At 42.1% G+C, this 21,599-nt stretch overlaps 2 protein-coding genes across 2 annotated transcripts in view; both read right to left on the reverse strand.

Annotated features, from left to right (window-relative positions):
* Nucleotides 1-544: 544 nt before the first annotated feature.
* Nucleotides 545-1,575, reverse strand: gdf6b (growth differentiation factor 6b). The gene is made up of 2 exons (XM_061899507.1): nt 1,434-1,575; nt 545-1,377 (listed from the first exon to the last, which is right to left on the reverse strand). Exons 1-2 carry the CDS (start codon nt 1,546-1,548, stop codon nt 545-547), a joined length of 948 nt encoding a protein of 315 aa, XP_061755491.1. The 5' UTR covers nt 1,549-1,575.
* Nucleotides 1,576-7,365: 5,790 nt separating this feature from the next.
* Nucleotides 7,366-21,599, reverse strand: part of LOC133550852 (fibrocystin-L-like) — an 80,907-nt gene continuing 66,673 nt past the window's right edge. Inside the window, exons 52-62 of the mRNA XM_061896938.1 lie at nt 19,859-19,975; nt 19,618-19,783; nt 19,319-19,551; nt 16,717-16,881; nt 16,492-16,649; nt 16,286-16,421; nt 15,887-16,225; nt 15,669-15,820; nt 13,370-13,516; nt 9,203-9,356; nt 7,366-9,136 (exon numbers count right to left, since the gene is read on the reverse strand). Coding sequence (XP_061752922.1) covers nt 8,910-9,136; nt 9,203-9,356; nt 13,370-13,516; nt 15,669-15,820; nt 15,887-16,225; nt 16,286-16,421; nt 16,492-16,649; nt 16,717-16,881; nt 19,319-19,551; nt 19,618-19,783; nt 19,859-19,975 — 1,994 coding nt within the window. The 3' untranslated portion in view covers nt 7,366-8,909. The remainder of the gene's footprint in view (nt 9,137-9,202; nt 9,357-13,369; nt 13,517-15,668; nt 15,821-15,886; nt 16,226-16,285; nt 16,422-16,491; nt 16,650-16,716; nt 16,882-19,318; nt 19,552-19,617; nt 19,784-19,858; nt 19,976-21,599) is intronic.

The raw sequence follows: 21,599 nt of genomic DNA on the forward strand, positions 1-21,599 counted from the left end.
TACAAATTTGGACGGATTTTGAGGACTTTTGGACAATTTTGGGGGGGGCTGCATGTGAATAGTAAAACGTTTAACAACATTAAAGATGTATAAACATAATTTTGACGACACAATTATAGCACAATTGTAGCACAAATGTAGCACAATGGTAGCACAAATGTATAGTACAAATTTGGATTGATTTTGAGGATTTTTGGACAATTTTGGGGGGCTGCATGTGAATGGTAAAACGTTTACCAACATTAAAGCTGTATAAACATAATTTTGACGACACAATTATAGCACAAATGTTGCACAAATGTAGCACAAAGGCTTGGGACAAGTCTGCAGGGACTTGGACAAGATGCGTGTGGGATTCAGACAACTTGGGGGTCAAAAAGGCATTTTGGAATGACTTAAAAACAACAACAACTCCACAAACGGCACAAAACAGCCCAAACGACTACTTGCCTTGGCGGGCCAGATCTAGACAGGTGTGCAGTTTTCTCCCAAGCAGGATCGTTGGGGCGAGTTCTTTCTAGAAGATTCCAAGGCGACGTGGTCCCTAGCTGCACCCGCAGGCCTCTACCACCATGTCCTCGTACTGCTTGTAGACCACGTTGTTGCCGGCGTCGATGTAGAGGATGCTGATGGGGCTGAGCCTGGCGGGCGCGCAGCAGCTGGGCGGCGTGTGCCCGGGGTCTTTGGAGTTGATCAGGGTCTGGATGATGGCGTGGTTGGTGGGCTCCAGGTGGGAGCGCAGCGGGAAGTCGCACACGCCCTGGCAGTGGTGGGCCTGGAAGTCCAGCGGGGCGATGATCCAGTCATCCCAGCCCAGCTGGCGGAAGTTGACGTGCAGCGGCTTCTTGCTGCACCTGGACTTGGACTTCCCGCCGGGCCTGGTCTTGTGGCGGCTCCTGGACGCCGTCCGCCTGCTGCGGCCGGGTTTGCTCCCTTTGGCTCGCAGCCTCTCGCTGAACAGCGTCTTAGACCTGGTGAAGACCACCAGGATGGCCTTCTTCTGCCGGGGTCTGGCGTGCCTGTGCAGACCGAGGACACGCAGGTCCAGCTCCTTCTCGGAGGTCTCCAGCAAAGCGGTGAGCTCCACACAGAAAACTCCCTCCGGACTCTGCGTCCGCCACTCCTTGAAGATCTCCCACACGTCCAGAACCTCCCACCTGGGCCGCCCACACCCCTGGAAGTCCAAGGTTTTGGAGCGGAAGGGTCGGCGGTCCTGGCAGGAGGCGAGCTGCACCTCCACCGGTCCGGACGGTCCGCAGTTCCCGGACACTTTGGTGTATATCCGCAGCTCGGCTCCCAGGACCTCGGCTCCCTGGGAGAGGGTGGAGACGTCGAATATGTACCGTTGTCTTCTCAGAGGAGCCGGCGGGAGGTCGTCTGCAGGGAACAACCACGGTGAATCCACGTCCTGTGAGAACTTTCCGGACGCTTACCTTCTCCGTTGTCCACAAAACTGGCGATGGTGTTGGCGGCCCTGGAGGAGCGGAAGAAGCTGGCGTTGAGTCCCAGCTTCTCTGCTGTGGAGAAGGTCTTGTAGATGGACAGCATGTAGTCGTGAGGCTCCACGGACGCCCTCTTGTCCACCCAGACCTTCTTGAAGTACCCGGACCTGGTCTCCCTGCCCGCCGGGAACAGGGCGAGGGGGCAGACGTGGGGCGCCAGCAGCAGAGCCCCGCAGAGAGCCGCCACGGGAGAGACACCCATCCTCTGGCGGGGGTGGGGGGAGACCCCGGGGTTTGGCAACTTTGCGTCCACTCTTCAGCGGCTGCTCCACAGAGTGCACGGGGGATCAAGTTTGGAAGAACTAAATAGAGGCGGGGGGAGGGGCTTGAGGACACGCCCACTTTTGCAGCTGTATAAGGGATTGGTGGGGGCTGGAGAGACCTGTTGACTCAGCGGTTCTTTGATTGATCCACGTTAATCAATTCAATGATACAAATGTGGACTATTACCACGGTTTTTGACGGTCAAACATGTTGTGGGTGTGACATGTGACTTTCCCCACCCCGATAAATGCTTTTGATCCTCCGTACATCTGGTTTATTATTTATTTCACCTTCTAAAACTGTTTTTCAGTTCACAAAACACATTCATTCCGCTCCACAGTAAGTCTTTGCTGTCGTCCAGCATTCTCTTTTTGTTGACTATGCGGCCAGTTCAGTTTTAGTTCCGTTCCGCATAGCCATACCTAAGCTTCAATGCCTTTCCTCAGCTGCACGCATTAGGCACCTTTTTTTTACCTGTACCCTGCCTTCCGCTGTTTCCCACATCGACGTAGCAATTAGCTACCAGCTGCCACCTACTGATAGCCTTCCTTAAACTTCAATGCCTTTTCTTAAGGACACACACCTTATTTTTACTTTTGGTTTAAGCATTAGACACCTTTTTACCTGCACCCTGCCTCCCGCTGTTTCTCACATCGACAAAGTAATTAGCTACCGGCTGCCACCTACTGACATGGAAGAGTATTACACGGTTACGCTGCCGAGCTCTCAACAACAACACAATTTTTACAGATTATAATTACCGGTTTGCAAATATTTTTAACCCAATTAGGTGAAATTAGATCATCTCCCACGGCATATTCGTGTGGTTGAAAAGCACTGTTCTTAAAGATGATAATAATAACATTTACAGACTATAATTACTGGCCTGCAAAAATATTTTCAACCCAATTAGGTGAAATTGTGCTGCGGCACGGTGGTTGAAAAACACTGTTTTTAAAAATGACACAAATAAAATTTACAGACTATAATTACTGGTTTGCAAAAATAGTTTTAACCCAATTAGGTGAAATTGTGCTGCAGCACGGTGGTTGAAAAACACTGTTTTTAAAAATGACAAAAATAAAATTTACAGACTATAATTACTGGTTTGCAAAAATATTTTTAACCCAATTAGGTGAAATTAAATCATCTCCCACGGCACACTAGTGTGCCGCAGCACGGTGGTTGAAAAGCACTGTTCTTAAAGATGATAAAAATAACATTTACAGACTATAATTACTGGTCTGCAAAAATATTTTTAACCCAATTAGGTGAAATTAGATCATCTCCCACGGCACATTCGTGTGCCGCGGCACGGTGGTTGAAAAGCACTGTTCTTAAAGATGATAAAAATAACATTTACAGACTATAATTACTGGTCTGCAAAAATATTTTTTACCCAATTAGGTGAAATTAGATAATCTCCCACGGCACACTATTGTGCCGCGGCACGGTGGTTGAAAAACACTGTTCTTAAAGATGATAATAATAACATTTACAGACTATAATTACTGGTCTGCAAATATTTTTAACCCAATTAGGTGAAATTAAATAATCTCCCACGGCACACTGTTCTTAAAGATGATAAAAATAACATTTACAGACTATAATTTCTGGTCTGCAAAAATATTTTCAACCCAATTAGGTGAAATTGTGCTGCGGCACGGTGGTTGAAAAACACTGTTTTTAAAAATGACAAAAATAAAATTTACAGACTATAATTACTGGTTTGCAAAAATATTTTTAACCCAATTAGGTGAAATTAGATCATCTCCCATGGCACACAAGTGTGCCGCGGCACGGTGTTTGAAAAGCAGTGTTCTTAAAGATGATAAAAATAACATTTACAGACTATAATTACTGGTTTGCAAAAATATTTTTTACCCAATTAGGTGAAATTAGATCATCTCCCATGGCACACTAGTGTGCCGCAGCACGGTGGTTGAAAAACACTGTTCTTAAAGATGACAAAAATAACATTTACAGACTATGATTACTGGTTTGCAAAAATATTTTTTACCCAATTAGGTGAAATTAGATCATCTCCCATGGCACACTAGTGTGCCGCGGCACGGTGGTTGAAAAGCACTGTTCTTAAAGATGATAAAAATAACATTTACAGACTATAATTACCGATCTGCAAATATTTTTTACCCAATTAGGTGAAATTAGATAATCTCCCACGGCACACTATTGTGCCGCAGCACGGTGGTTGAAAAACACTGTTCTTAAAGATGATAATAATAACATTTACAGACTATAATTACTGGTCTGCAAAAATATTTTTAACCCAATTAGGTGAAATTAGATAATCTCCCACGGCACACTATTGTGCCGCGGCACGGTGGTTGAAAAACACTGTTCTTAAAGATGACAAAAATAACATTTACAGACTATAATTACTGGTCTACAAAAATATTTTTAACCCAATTAGGTGAAATTAAATAATCTCCCACGGCACACTAGTGTGTCGCAGCACGGTGGTTGAAAAGCACTGTTCTTAAAGATGACAAAAATAACATTTACAGACTATGATTACTGGTTTGCAAAAATATTTTCAACCCAATTAGGTGAAATTAGATCATCTCCCATGGCACACTAGTGTGCCGCGGCACGGTGGTTGAAAAACACTGTTCTTAAAGATGATAAAAATAACATTTACAGACTATAATTACTGGTCTGCAAAAATATTTTTTAACCCAATTAGGTGAAATTGTGCTGCAGCACGGTGGTTGAAAAACACTGTTTTTAAAAATGACAAAAATAAAATTTACAGACTATAATTACTGGTTTGCAAAAGTATTTTTAACCCAATTAGGTGAAATTAGATCATCTCCCAAGGCACACTATTGTGCCGCGGCACGGTGGTTGAAAAGCACTGTTCTTAAAGATGATAAAAATAACATTTACAAACTATAATTACTGGTCTGCAAAAATATTTTTAACCCAATTAGGTGAAATTAGATAATCTCCCACGGCACATTCGTGTGTCGCAGCACGGTGGTTGAAAAACACTGTTCTTAAAGATGATAAAAATAACATTTACAGACTATAATTACTGGTCTGCAAAAATATTTTCAACCCAAATAGGTGAAATTGTGCTGCGGCACGGTGGTTGAAAAACACTGTTTTTAAAAATGACAAAAATAAAATTTACAGACTATAATTACTGGTTTGCAAAAAGATTTTTTAACCCAATTAGGTGAAATTAGATCATCTCCCATGGCACACTAGTGTGCCGCGGCACAGTGGTTGAAAAACACTGTTCTTAAAGATGACAAAAATAACACTAATACTACAGAGTAGACTCATTTCCATCCATCCGTCCATTTCCTACTGCTTGTCGCTTTCGGGGACAAGCTGCATTCGGGCGGAAGGCGGCGTACACCCCGGACAAGTCGCCACCTCGTCGCAGGGCCAACACAGATAGACACATTCACACAGTATGATGTCATCAAAATAATCATAATGATGTCATCCTAATATATAATAATGCAATCGTGGCGCGACACAACTTCAAGATGACCGCCGCCACGCCTTCAAAATAAGTTTATTTTATTTGAAAACACTTTTTTTTTTTGACTTTCATGTTAAAAAAACAACAACAATTATATCTACATATTTGACATTTTGCAAAACGTGTGAATTTGGAATCATTTTCTTCATGACAAAAACAACAACAATATAATAATAATAATATTTCAGTATATTTCTGTGCTGCCATAAAATGTGTCCCCCTCTAGTGTTTTTCAACCACCGTGCCGCGGCACACTAGTGTATAGTAGTCTGCAAATGATGTGTTCTTGTTGAGAGGTCGGCAGAATAACCGTGTGATACTCTTCCATACCAGTAGGTGGCGGACGGTAGCTAATTGCTTTGTAGATGTCGGGAAACAGCTGGAGGCAGGGTGCAGGTAAGAAAAAAAAAAAGGTGTCAAATGCTTAAAGCAAAAATAAACAATAGGCGACTGACCCTAAGAAAAGGCATTTAAGCTTAGGGAAGGCTGAGCGGGACAAAACTACAACTGAACTGGCTACAAAGTCAACAAAAACAGAATGCTGGACGTTACCTCCCTGCTTGGTTTTCAGCACCAAAGGTTGGAATTGGGGGTTAAATCACCAAAAATTATTCCCGGGCGCGGCCACCGCTGCTGCTCACCGCTCCCCTCACCCCCCAGGGGGTGATCATGGGATACAGGTCAAATGCAGAGAATAACGTCGCCACACTTCGTGTGTGAAAATCATTGGTTCTTGAACTTTTAAGCCTTTTTTTAAAAAAAGCATCCACAGTCTGTGGTGCCCTCAGGTGGTCAGGGAGAGGGTCAATTAGGTTTGGTACTTGAACTTTTAAGCCTTTTTTAAAAAAGCATCCACAGTCTGTGGTGCCCTCAGGTGGTCAGGAAGAGGGTCAATTAGGTTTGGACACAGTGTGTTGTGGGTAATAGCAGTCAGGCATCGCCCTTACTCTTACTCTTTGTTACTGGAACACATTTCGCTTTATTTTGCGATACATGTTTCCCACATCGTTATTGTTTGACGTTTTTGAAGGGTTTTACCTACTCAGTGTGAGTTCAAACCCCGGCCGAGTCATACCAAAGACTGTAAAAATGGGAGCCGTTACCTCCCCGCTTGGCACTCAGCATCAAGGGTTAGAATTGGGGGTTAAAAAACCCCAAAATTTTCCCGGGCGCAGCCACCGCTGCTGCTCACTGCTCCCCTCACCTCCCAGGGGGTGATCACGGGTGACTGGTCAAATGCAGAGAATATCGTCGCCACACGTTGTGTGTGAAAATCATTGGTATTTGAACTTTTAAGCCTTTTTTAAAAAAGCATCCACAGTCTGTGGTGCCCTCAGGTGGTCAGGGAGAGGGTCAATTAGGTTTGGACACAGTGTGTTGTGGGTAATGGCAGTCAGCCGTCGCCCTTACTCTTACTCTTTCTTCCTGGAACACATTTCGCTTTATTTTGCGATACCTGTTTCCCACATCGTTATTGTTTGACGTTTTTGAAGGGTTTTACCTACTCAGTGTGAGTTCAAACCCCGGCCGAGTCATACCAAAGACTGTAAAAATGGGAGCCGTTATCTCCCCGCTTGGCACTCAGCATCAAGGGTTGGAATTGGGGGTTAAATCACCCAGAAATGATTCCCGGGCGCAGCCACCACTGCTGCTCACTGCTCCCCTCACCTCCCAGGGGGTGATCACAGGTGACAGGACAAAGGCAGAGAATGACGTCGCTACATCTAGTGTGTGTGTGTGTGTGTGACAATCATTGCTACTTTAACGTTTAAGCCTTTTAAAGCATCCACAGTCTGTGGTGCCCTCAGGTGGTCAGGGAGAGGGTCAATTAGGTTTGCACACAGTGTGTTGTGGGTAATGGCAGTCAGGCGTCGCCCTTAGTCTTACTCTTTCTTCCTGGAACACTTTTCGCTTTATATTGCAATACATGTTTGCCACATCGTTATTAGTTGGAACGATTAAGTAAACGATCTGAACGTTTGGAGTTTGTTGTCATCGCCGCAGAGCAGCAAGGAGAAAGCGAAGGAGCGTCAAGCTAAGGCTTCATTAGGAAACTAAAATTTGCATCAACAACAACAAAACTTGTGAATTTGAACTCGTTTTTTAATGACAAAAAAAAGTTAGATAATATTTATCATCATTGACATCAATAAGGCTTGCAGAATTTGTCACCGGTTGCCTTGGAGCTCTGCCGCCCTCTAGTGGTCGGCGCAAAAAACCGCAGCTGGGGTCTTTCAGCACCATGGAGAGGACCCCAGTCAAGACGCTGTTGTTGTTGTCATTTCCTAGTTGTCCACACGAGGGCGCCATCGAACGGTGGCCAAACCCAACTGCACACTGAGAATGGATTCAAATCATCAAATAATTTATTTTAAAGATTAAAAGCAAGAAAAAGAGAAAAAAAAATCATGTTTTAGACCAGGGGTCACCAACGCCGTGCCCGTAAGGACCAGATGAGTCGCTCGCTGGCCTGTTCTAAAAATAGCTCAAATAGCAGCACTTACCAGTGAGCTGCCTCTATTTGTTAAATTGTATTTATTTACTAGCAAGCTGGTCTCACTTTGCTCGATATTTTTAATTCTAAGAGAGACAAAACTCAAATAGAATTTGAAAATCCAAGAAAATATTTGAAAGACTTGGTCTTCACTTGTTTAAATAAATTCATTAATTTTTTGACTTTGCTTCTTATAACTTTCAGAAAGACAATTTTACAGAAAAAATACAACCTTTTAGGATTTTTAAACACATATATTCCTTTTTACTTTTTAAATTCCTTCCTCTTCTTTCCTGACAATTTAAATCAATGTTCAAGTTTTTTTTTTATTATTGTAAAGAATAATAAATACATTTTAATTAAATTTTTCATTTTAGCTTCTGTTTTTTTGACAGAGAATATTTGTATAATATTTCTTCAAATTTATGATTAGAATTAAAAAAAAATATTCTGGCAAATCTAGAAAATCTGTAGAACCAAATTTAAATCTTATTTCAAAGTCTTTAGACTTTCTTTTAACATTTTTGTTCTGGAAAATCTAGAAGAAATAATGATTTGTCTTTATTAGAAATATAGCTTGGTCCAATTTGTGATATATTCTAACAAAGTGCAGATTGGATTTTAACCTATTTAAAACATGTCATCAACATTGTAAAATTAATCTTAATCAGGAAAAATGACTAATGATGTTCCATAAATTATTTTTTAAATTTTTTTCCAAAAGATTCAAATTAGCTAGTTTTTATTTTCATTGTTTTTTCGGTTGAATTTTGAATTTTAAAGAGTCGAAATTGAAGATAAACTATGTTTCAAAATTCATTTTAATTTTTTTCCTGTTTTCTCCTCTTTTAAACCGTTCAATTAAGTGTTTTTTTCATCATTTATTCTCTACAAAAAACCTTCCGTAAAAATGTACGACGGAATGACAGACAGAAATACCCATTTTTTTATATATATATAGATTTATATATTAAAGGGAAATTGAGCAAATTGGCTGTTTTTGCCAATTTATTCAAGTGTGTATCAAACTGGTAGCCCTTGGCATGACTCAGTACCCAAGAAGTAGTTTTTGCTTTCAAAAAGGTTGGTGACCCCTGTTTTAGAAAATAATAATAATAGTTTTGTTGGCCATCTAGCAGACGGGGACGTCCTGGGAGCAGCAGGCCACGGCGTAGATGACGCTGACCAGGCACAGGCCGCCGGGCGTCGCCGTGACGCCGGTGCTGAAGATGCTGCCGTCCGGCGTGGTCGACGGCGTGGTGGGCGGCGTCGGCGGGGGTGACGTGGTCTCCCTGACGGTGAAAGGCAGCGAGCGGGCGCTCCAGTCGTTCAGCGTGAAGACCATGGTCAGGTTCTCACCTGCAGGAGAGGAGGGGGTGCGGGTTACTTGGGGGCGGAGTCACTTGGGGCGAGATGTGTGTATACCGCCGCTGAGGACGGAGAGGTCGGTGAAGTTGGCCCAGCAGCCGCGGAACACGATGCTGGCGTTTCCCCCCAGGCCGTCCACGCCGTCGCCTTGCGAGTCCTTCAGGCTGGCCGTGACCGTGAGGGTGGTCACGCCCACCGAGACGCAGTCGCCCTGCAGACGGCGGCAGAGGTCAGCTCCGGTCACGGCTCAGAGGCTAACACGGCTCATAGGCTAACACGGCTCATGGGCTGACGCAGCTCAGGGGCTAACACGGCTCATAGGCTAACATGGCTCATAGGCTGATGCAGCTCAGAGGCTAACGTGGCTCAGAGGCTAACACAGCTCATAGGCTAACAAGGCTCAGAGGCTAACACAGCTCATAGGCTAACATGGCTCATAGGCTAACATGGCTCATAGGCTGACGCAGCTCAGAGGCTAACACGGCTCATAGGCTAACGCGGCTCAGAGGCTAACACGGCTCATAGGCTAACATGGCTCATAGGCTGATGCAGCTCATAGGCTAACGCGGCTCAGAGGCTAATACGGCTCATAGGCTAACATGGCTCATAGGCTGACGCAGCTCAGAGGCTAACACGGCTCAGAGGCTAACGCGGCTCAGAGGCTAACATAGCTCATAGGCTAACATGGCTCAGGGGCTAACACAGCTCATAGGCTAACGCGGCTCAGAGGCTAATACGGCTCATAGGCTAACATGGCTCATAGGCTGACGCAGCTCAGAGGCTAATACGGCTCATAGGCTAACATGGCTCATAGGCTGACGCAGCTCAGAGGCTAACGCGGCTCACAGGCTAACACGGCTCATAGGCTAACATGGCTCATAGGCTAACGCGGCTCAGAGGCTAACGCGGCTCAGAGGCTAACGCGGCTCAGAGGCTAACACAGCTCATAGGCTAACATGGCTCAGAGGCTAACACAGCTCATAGGCTAACACGGCTCATAGGCTAACGCGGCTCAGAGGCTAATACGGCTCATAGGCTAACATGGCTCATAGGCTGACGCAGCTCAGAGGCTAATACGGCTCATAGGCTAACATGGCTCATAGGCTGACGCAGCTCAGAGGCTAATGCGGCTCACAGGCTAACACGGCTCAGAGGCTAACATGGCTCATAGGCTGACGCAGCTCAGAGGCTAACGCGGCTCAGAGGCTAACACAGCTCATAGGCTAACATGGCTCAGGGGCTAACACAGCTCATAGGCTAACACGGCTCATAAGCTAACGCGGCTCAGAGGCTAATACGGCTCATAGGCTAACATGGCTCATAGGCTGACGCAGCTCAGAGGCTAACACGGCTCATAGGCTAACATGGCTCATAGGCTGATGCAGCTCGGAGGCTAACGCGGCTCAGAGGCTAACACAGCTCATAGGCTAACATGGCTCAGGGGCTAACACGGCTCATAGGCTAACACGGCTCATAGGCTAACGCGGCTCAGAGGCTAGCACGGCTCATAGGCTAACATGGCTCATAGGCTGATGCAGCTCAGAGGCTAACGCGGCTCAGAGGCTAACACGGCTCATAGGCCAACATGGCTCAGGGGCTAACACAGCTCATAGGCTAACACGGCTCAGAGGCTAACACAGCTCATAAACTAACATGGCTCAGAGGCTAACACAGCTCATAGGCTAACACGGCTCAGAGGCTAACACAGCTCATAGGCTAACACGGCTCATAGGCTAACGCGGCTCAGAGGCTAACACGGCTCATAGGCTAACATGGCTCATAGGCTGACGCGGCTCAGAGGCTAACACGGCTCTTAGGCTAACATGGCTCATAGGCTGATGCAGCTCAGAGGCTAACGCGGCTCAGAGGCTAACACAGCTCATAGGCTAACATGGCTCAGGGGCTAACACAGCTCATAGGCTAACACGGCTCATAGGCTAACGCGGCTCAGAGGCTAATACGGCTCATAGGCTAACATGGCTCATAGGCTGACGCAGCTCAGAGGCTAACGTGGCTCAGAGGCTAACACGGCTCATAGGCTAACGCGGCTCAGAGGCTAACACGGCTCATAGGCTAACATGGCTCATAGGCTGATGCAGCTCAGAGGCTAACGCGGCTCAGGGGCTAACACAGCTCATAGGCTAACACGGCTCATAGGCTAACGCGGCTCTGGGGCTAATACGGCTCATAGGCTAACATGGCTCATAGGCTGACGCAGCTCAGAGGCTAACACGGCTCAGAGGCTAACGCGGCTCAGAGGCTAACACAGCTCATAGGCTAACATGGCTCATAGGCTGACGCAGCTCAGAGGCTAACACAGCTCACAGGCTAACGCATCTCATAGGCTAACACGGCTCGGCAAAACGCGCTCACTCTAAAAATGCTCAATTTGTGAATGGAGTCTGGTTTAACTCGCTGCACACTGAACTATCAAGTTTTTTTATATTTTTCAGTTTCAAAACAAATATAAAGTTTGGTCTCAATCATAAAAATGTTTAAAATAGGTCAAATATTATTTTTCAACTTCAGGTTTTTTTGTTTTTTTTTACTGTGAGCAACAAAAAACACCACAAAATTAGACTATTAAAATGTGTAAAGTAGAAAATATATTTATATAAAAATATAGGTTTTATGCACTTTTATTTACTTTTTTTTTAACTTTCAACACTTAAGTCTCTCGATCAACTTCAGATCTTTACGTCGTTAAGTTTTATTATTTTTTTAATGTTTTTTTTTCATTTTAATCCCCTTTTTCGGTCACTCTAAAAATGCTCAATTTGTGAATGGAGTCTGGTTTAACTCGCTGCACACTGAACTATCAAAGCTTTTGGTATTTTTCAATTTCAAAACAAATATAAAGTCTGGTCTCAGTCATAAAATTGTTGAAAATAGGTCAAATATTATTTTTCAACTTAAGGTTTTTTTTTTTTTTTTTACTGTGAGCAACAAAAAACACCACAAAATTAGACTATTAAAATGTGTAAAGTAGAAAATATATTTATATAAAAATATAGGTTTTGTGCACTTTTATTTACTTTTTTTTCTACTTTCAACACTTAAGTCTCTAGATCAACTTCAGATCTTTACGTCGTTGATAGGTTTTATTATTTTTTTGTAATGTTTTTTTTTATTTTAATTCCCTTTTTTGGTCACTTTAAAAAAGCTCATTTTGTGATTGGTATTTTTCAGTTTAAATACAAAATAAAGTTTGGTCTCAGTCATAAAATTTTCTTTAAAATAGGTCAAATATTATGTTTTAACTTCAAAATATTTTTTTGTGATAAATTAGAATATAAAAATAAAACAACTTGTAAATGTGTAAGGTAAATAATTACATATATATATTTTTATAGTTTTATGCACTTTTACCTTTTTTCCTTTTTTTTCCGAGATCAACTTCAGATCTATCCTTCAAAAAGTTATTTTTTTTATGTTTTATTTTGAAAAAATGTCATCCTCTTTCACGGTCGCTCTAAAAACGTTCATTTTGTGAACGGAGTCTGTTTTAACTCGCTGCTTACTGAAAAATCAAAGCAAAACATTTTCTAAACAAATACAATATAAAATTTGGTCTCAGTCATCAATTTTTTTTAAAATAGGCGAAATTTTATTTTTTAACTTCAGGTCCATCAATTAAAAAAAAAAAAAAATTATGATCAACAAAAAAAACACTGCAAAATTACACAATAAAAGTGTGTAAAGTTAAACATATATTTTTTTAAAAAGGTTTTTATGCACTTTTTAAAAAAAATAATTTTTAAACTTTCAACACTTAAGTCCAGATCCACTTCAGATCAATCCGTCAATGATACGTTTTATTTTTTTAAAGTTGTTTTTATTTTTATTTTTATCCCCCTTCAATCTTCTATCCGCGTATCCAAGTTGGGGTCGCGGGGGCAGCAGCCTAAGCAGACTGTTTTATTTTGTGGCAAACACACCCAAAAAATATTTCAAAGTGGGATATTTGATGCAAAGTAATTGGAACCTTGAATAAGTCAATAATTGATTATAATCCATTATTATTTTTTGAGCAATGAGAGCTTTAAAAAAAAAATAGCATAGGGTTTGTTTTATTTTATAAACTGTATTATATAAACAATAGAAAAATAATGGATGGAGCTACTCATTTTTGAAAACATTTCTATTTTCGAGGAAATGGCTCAAATGTGTGATAAGGAGCCACAGCGCCCCCTGTGTGGTAATACTAAGCCTGAGCTTCCTCACCTGCTCGCCCACCGCCATGAGACTGGGCTGCAGGTGCAGAGGACCCAGGTACCCGCCCACTTCGGGCTCCACCACCAGCAGCAGCCTCTCCACGCTGGACACGAAGCTGACCTCGGGCTCCTCCCTGGTCACCTCCTCTGTCGCCACCTGGAGTTTAATGGAGAGAATTGTTCTTCAACCCACTGCAGTGATAATGATACTTGTCAGAAAGATACTTTATTTCTCGCCATGGAGACGTGCGAGCTATGTTTTAAAGCACCGCTTGCAGAGGGAGTTTGGAGCTCCACCTTCTGTCTCCACACTGTTTACGCTTGTAAGTGCTGTGTGTGTGTGTTGACTCACATCATGTGACCAGCAATGTCAGCGAGGCGCACCATAAGGTGCATGAAATAAGATACATGTTTTTTAAAGGCAGTTCAGTACTTTTTTAATTCATTAGTACCACAGTACTTTATTCGTATACCAGCATAGTGTAAATATATATGTATATGTACTGTATATATATATATCCCCCCCAAAAAAAAAAAATATATATATATATACACACACACACACACATTTATATGCACTTATATATATACAATAATATATACACATATACATGTATACTCATAAACATATATATACAATAATACACATATACAGTATTTGTATACAAACATACATATCAATGTATATTTATGTATACATATGTATGCACATATACACATACATATACAGATATATACATATACACATACACATATATACACACTTACATATACACATTTATACATACATGTATACACATATATACATACATATACACATATATACATGTACACATATATACATACATACATATACACATATATATACACAGTTACATATACACATTTATACATACATGTATACACATATATACATACATATATACACATATATACATACATACATATACGCATACATATATACACATTTATACATACATATACAGATGTATACATATACACATACATACATACATATACACATACATATATATACACATATATACATATATGTATATATATACACACATATACACATACATACATATATACACATATATACATATATATGCATATATACTGTACATATATACATACATATATACACATATATACATACATACATATACGCATACATATATACACATTTATACATACATATACAGATGTATACATATACACATACATATATATACATATATGTATATATATACACACATATACACATACATACATATATACACATATATACATATATATGCATATATACTGTACATATATACATACATATATACACATATATACATACATACATATACGCATACATATATACACATTTATACATACATATACAGATGTATACATATACACATACATATATATACATATATGTATATATATACACACATATACACATACATACATATATACACATATATACATACATACATATACGCATACATATATACACATTTATACATACATATACAGATGTATACATATACACATACATACATATACACATACATATATATACACATATATACATATATGTATATATATACACACATATACACATACATACATATATACACATATATACATATATATGCATATATACTGTACATATATACATACATATATACACACATATACACATACATATATATATTTACACACATACATACATATACACATATACATAGAGTACATACATATATACATACATACACACATATATAAATACATGTATATATATATATAGATACATATATACATACATATACACATACATATATATACACGTATACATACATATACAAATATAGACATAGAGTACATATATATACATACATATACACATATATGCATACATATACACTTATACATATGTCTCTGAGGGCGGCGTGGCTCGGTCGGTAGTGCAGCTGTGCCAGCAACTTGCGGGTTCCCGGTTCGATCTCCGCTTCAGTCATCCTAATCACTTCCCGTTGTGCATTTGGGCAAGACACTTTACCCACCTGCCCCCAGTGCCACCCACACTGCTTTAAATGTAACCCATGGAGATCATGGGTTTCACTATGCAACACGCTTTAAGTCTCTAGAGAAAAGCGCTATATAAATATAATTCACTTCATATATATATATATATACACACATGTATACATATGTATATACATATGTCAACATACATATATAAATGTACCTAAAAGGACAAAAGGTGCCCAGAGGGTTTGGTTTTGGGACCCTGAAGCGAGATGCAGACTTACTTCCTTCCATTGGGGGTCCGAGGAAGGAGGCGGGGGGGCCACCACACCCACCGAGGACACGTTGAAGCCAATGGCCTGACTGAGGTTGCCAGAGACCACCGCCTGACCCAGATCATCCGCGACGTTCCGCAACAACTGGAAGTCCTCCTCGTCTGAGAAGACACAGGAAGGATTACGAGTCGTCGTCCGACCCCGGACCCAAAACCATCTCCGCTCACCCTCGGTGCTGTTGGTGACCTGCCGGACCGGAGGCTTCCTGATCTCCACCTCCACCTTCAACCCCGTGCTCCTCCTCCGGCGCCGCGAGTCCTCCCGGATGATGTTTGTGACCCGGATCATGTGCGAGGGGACTTGGAGGAACACGGCCAGATTCTGGACCAGGTCGTCGCCGAAGAACTCGTCCTCGGTCACGGCGGGCAGCTCGAAGGCGATGAAGAGGACCGGGGAGGTTCGAATCTCCACAGGATCGGATCCTCTCACCAGGACCTTCAACATCTTGGAGGTCGGGTCGAAGAAGTTGGCGCCCATGGTGGCGTTCAGCGCCGGGACGTATTGACCTGGAGTCAAAAGACGGACGCTTTAAGAAATGTCTCCTGGTCCAGGGAGCCGGTCCGCACCTTCATAGGTGGGCTTGCTGAGGGTGTAGTCGCTGTTGTCCCAGTTCCACTTGGCGTTGGTGGGCGCCACCAGCCGGTCGTCCACGTACACGTCCAACCTCTGCGGCTTGGAGTAGAAGACAGAAACCAGGACGCTCTGCGGGGAAAGCCGAGGAACTCAGACCGGGGAAGGAAGCTCAAGAACAGGAGCGGGGAAACCCTCTGACCTCGGACGGCTCGGCGCTGAGCATCATGAGGCGGAGCTTCTGAGGACTGACGCTGCTGAAGAAGACGTCAAAGGCGTGGTCGGTGGCCACGATGCTGTGGAAGAGGGACACCCTCAGCTGGCAGGTGTACCCCGAACACCAGCCGTGGTCCTGCGGGCCTGGACACGCAGAACGGGGTCAGACTCTGGCTGGCTTGGACTGGTTTGGCTCGAGACCAGGTCCTACCGTTGATGAGGTCCACGTAGCCTTCACCCAGCACCGCCACCGGGGACAGGCGTCTGGTCTCGGTGTCGGCATCCAAACTCTCGATGGCCAGCATCCTGTAGTTCAGTCCGAAACATTTGTAGGACTGCCAGGCGCTCACGTAGGTGCAGTTCTCCCGGATCATACCTGACAACCACAGCGTAGTGGTGTGGCAAAAATGAATGTTTGGGCAATATTTTGTCTGAAAGCCCGAGTAACAGTCCTCGTGTGATTTATGTTGTATTACCTCACTCACAACATTCACCTGTTCTCCCAGCAGGCAAAAGACATTGAAACAACGTTGAGAACTTGTTGGATTAGGTTCTGACGTTGAGCAACACAAACTTAACGTTGAAACAACATACTTTTTGGCGACGTTGATTTAACGTTGAAATTCGGTCATTTTCCAACCACTAAAACATTGAAACAACATACTTTTTGACGACGTTTAATCAATGTTGGGTTGATGTTGATTTGACTGTTGAATTTTGGTCATTTTACAACCAATATTGGACAACATAAATACAATGTTAAAACAACATACTTTTTGATGACATTGATTTAACGTTGAATTTTGGTCATTTCCCAACCATTAAAACAACATACTTTTTGACGACGTTTAATCAATGTTGGGTTGACGTTGATTTGACTGTTGAATTTTGGTCATTTCCCAACCAATATTCTACAGCACATATACAACGTTGAAACAACATGCTTCTTGATGACATTGATTTAACGTTGAATTTTGGTCATTTCCCAACCAATATTCTACAACACATATACAACGTTGAAACAACATGCTTTTTGACGACATTTAATCAATGTCAGGTTATGACGTTGATTTAAAATTTAAATTTGGTCATTTCCCAGCCAATAATCTACAGCACAAATACAACGATGAAACAACATGCTTTTTGACGACATTGATTTAACGTTGATTTTTGGTCATTTCCCAACCAATATTCTACCACACAAATATTACGTTAAAACAGGGGTGCCCACACTTTTTCTGCAGGCGAGCTACTTTTCAATTGACCAACTCGAGGGGATCTACCTCATTTATATATATCATGTATATTTATTTATTTATGAAAGAGACATTTTTGTAAACAAGTTAAATGTGTTTAATGATAATACAAGCATGTGTAACACATATAGATGTCTTTCTTTCACAAAGACAAGAATATAAGTTGGTGTATTACCTGATTCTGATGACTTGCATTGATTGGAATCAGACAGTAATGATGATAACGCCCACATTTTCGAATGGAGGAGAAAAAAAGTGGTCCTTTCTGTACAATACCACATGAAAGTGGTTGGTTTTTGGCATCTAATTCATCCAGCTTCCATACACTTTACAGGAAAAACATTGGCGGCAAATTCCGTAGCTTGCTTGATTGACATTCACGGCACCCGAGGGTCTTGTGAGATGACGCTGGCTGCTGCCAGTTCATTATTATGAAAAAATGACAGAGAGGAAGGCGAGAAACACTTTTTATTTCAACAGACTTCCGTCAAAACTCTAAAGGCCGACTGCACATTTCCTATCTTCACAATAAAAGCCCTGCTTCATGCTGCCTGCGCTAACAAAATAAAAGTCTTGGAAAGCTGGCGTGCACAAGTGATGTGCACGCCAGCTTTCTGAGGGATCGCTTGTGCACGCCAGTTTTCCGAGACTCTGTATTTAGTTAGCGCAGGCAGCATGAAGCAGGGCTTTTATTGTGAAGATAGGAAATGTGCAGTCGGCCTTTAGAGTTTTGACGGAAGGGACGGCACGAGAGTCTGTTGAAACAAAAAGTGTTTCTCGCCTTCCTCTCTGTCATATTTTCATAATAATGATCTTGCAGCAGCCAGCGTCATCTCACAAGACCCTCCGGTACCGTGAATGTCGTTTAAGTGACGTCTTGGTGAAGATTGATGATCAATAATTTTTAGGTCTATTTTTTTTAAAAGCCTGGCTCGAGATCGACTGAAACACCCCCCGCGGTCGACTGGTAGCTCGCGATCGACGTAATGGGCACCCCTGCGTTAAAACAACATGCTTTTTGACGACATTTAATCAATGTCAGGTTGTGACGTTGATTTGACCGTTGAAATTTGGTTATTTTCCAACCAATATAATACAACTATTTTGCAACAAAGTCAGTTTTAAAGGACACGTACGTATAATCAACGTTGTATCAATATCTAGTGCCTGCTGGGCTGTGTTTTAAAGGTAAGATTCTTTTATAGCCCCTCCCCTGCTCATTGCTCGGCCTCTGCGTAGATAGCTCTGCTCGGTTCTTCTTGCACACCAACCTCGATCTTCCAAGGATCATAGGACAAAGATTGTTGGATGGCAAATCACTTATTGGCATTGTATTTATCTTCTGTTTAAAGGTTACTCTCCAAATGTGTTACATTTGTGATTGATGCTGTATTACTGCCTTTCCTAAATGTTTACCCAAAACATTCCTGTTAACGTTCAGATGAATTTTGCCCGTCCCCTTCGTCAAAAACGGGCTACTACTTCAAATCAATACCCAAAAGAGCTTAGCTTTCTCTGGACATTTTTCTTTCGAAACAATCCGAAAGCAATGTTTACCTTTGTGTGGGGCGATCTGCTCCACCGGAATGCGGCTCCCGTTGGGGTACGTCAGCATGACTTTGGGGATGCGGTAGTCGCCCAGCCCCCTGCTGGGATCCCCTCCCCACTCGTACTCGGACTGCGGCAGCACGGTTCCCACGGAGCCCAAGAAGGAGCCGTCCAAGTCCTTCAGCAAGCTCTTCTTCTTGGCGTCGCACTCCATGTCCACGCAGTCGGCCGGGTTGACCTTGCTGCGCCACACAAGGACGCACAGTCAGGAGGAGCGAGCACACCAGGTGATGTTGTGGTCTTTGTACCCCACGTTGGCCCGGTGGATGAACACCTGGGCCTCCTGGGCGCTGTCCACCATCCTCAGGCCCCAAACGTGCACCGGGTGCTGCAGGTCCTCGTTCAAGGGGTTGGTGAGGAACATCACGTTGCTCTCGCCCGAGCAGACGTTCCGGAACCCGACGAATGTGGAATCTGGAGGGGGGGGATTGTTTTTCAGCAAAATCCAAAGTCCTCTCGCTCGTCGGGAAAATGCAGTTTTCAACTCACCGGCGACTTTCATCAGGCCCTTGATGGCGTTGTAATTGTTGTTGATGTGGTGGGGCTTCTTGGGGGCCGTGTTGTGCTCGGATCCAAACGTCGGCCAGCAGATTCCAGATCTGCCTCCTGGACGGACGGGGACGAAAAACGCGATAAATACCAAAGCCAAAAACAGGGAAGTTGTCATGTTGTGTAAATGGTTAAAAAAAAAAAAGAGAATACCGAAATTCCTTGAATTGCCGCCGGGTATATAGTATGCACCTGTCTAGAATTACTGCCGGGTCAAACTCGTTTCGCAAAATATTATTTTTATTAGCGCATGTCTAGAATTTCCGCCGGGTCAAACTCGTCACGTCACGAGTGACACTTGAATGAATGAATGGGTTTATTTTGAGCCATGCAAACAAAACAAGAGAATGACATAAAATACAAAAGAAATATATAGATACATTATTTTTACACCTACATTGAAAACATTACATATGCCTAATCTTTTGTAGATGTCAAGATTGGCTCAAAAGGGAGTGGGAAGAAGTAAACTTATTAGGTCCCACCCCTATACATATACAATATATATATGTACAATATATAATACAATAATATATATAATAAAATTCAATTCAGTGGTTGCTGCTATATATTGTCTATATATAATACATTTAAATTCACACACACTTGCATATATACATATGTACACACACATATATACAATTTATATATATATATACATGTATACGTATACATATATATATATATATATATATACATATATATACACACACACACACACACACACAATCACATACATACACACATGCATATACCCAAAATACACACATATCCATCACACACACACACACACACACACACACACACACACACACACACACACACACACACACACACACACACACACACACACACACCTATATAAATACAATATATATAATAGTATATATAATACCCACTTTTGTCTAAACATTATTAACAGTTTATGGTGCCTATGGGAACTTCACCTGTCATCATTTTCAAAATGGAGGAGGCTGATTTCAAAAATTTGAAATCGCATAAAGCAAAGATGATTAAGAGCTATTCAGTAGGATTTAAGGTCCAAGCTATTGAATGTGCTAAAAAGAACAGTAAGCAGCTATGTTTTATTAATATACCGTAGCCGCGTGTGTCAAATATGAGTCATTAAATGAATCCCGCCTCCTGGTGGTAGAGGGCGCTAGTGATCCTTCTTGCGACTACTCGGCTGCAGAAGAAGTGACAACAAGCAGCAAGAGTGAGCGGCGATCCTTTTTTTTTTCCCTCTCGCTTGCACTTTTAACATGGAGGATTACATATCTAAAATAAAACAGTTTTCTAAACTGGACTTTCAATCGAAGCAAAGAAAGATCTCCTTTGAGACAGAGATTTTTAAAACTGATGAAAGATAAGGAAGACTTCTATAAACAAGTTATCGATGCTTTTGATCAGAAGGAGCTGCGCATGGACTTCATTTATAAGTAAAGGTAAGACCATAAAAACGTTTTTTTTTATTAAATGTGCTTTAAATGATGGCATCCTTACATCACACTCAAATTTATAAGCGCAGGCCTAAATTCACCGCATGCCTTTGGTAAGCGCCGGAGTGAGAAGAGGGTTTAAATTAATTAGTGCCCCGGCTAATGATTTGCTAATCCTTTTGAACTTATAGACTGCAGAGACAAGATATATCATGTTCGCACTGGAAAACTTTCAAAAAAGC

The sequence above is a fragment of the Nerophis ophidion genome, linkage group LG04 (genome assembly GCF_033978795.1).
Source record: "Nerophis ophidion isolate RoL-2023_Sa linkage group LG04, RoL_Noph_v1.0, whole genome shotgun sequence".
Classification (NCBI taxonomy): domain Eukaryota; kingdom Metazoa; phylum Chordata; class Actinopteri; order Syngnathiformes; family Syngnathidae; genus Nerophis; species Nerophis ophidion.

Bases quoted from the DNA above. Each gene is read 5' to 3' on its own strand.
- gdf6b (XM_061899507.1), bottom strand. From the start codon at position 1,548: ATGCTGTCCATCTACAAGACCTTCTCCACAGCAGAGAAGCTGGGACTC. The intron at 1,378-1,433 runs GTAAGCGTCCGG...TGTTCCCTGCAG, and splicing joins TTTTGTGGACAACGGAGAAG to ACGACCTCCCGCCGGCTCCT.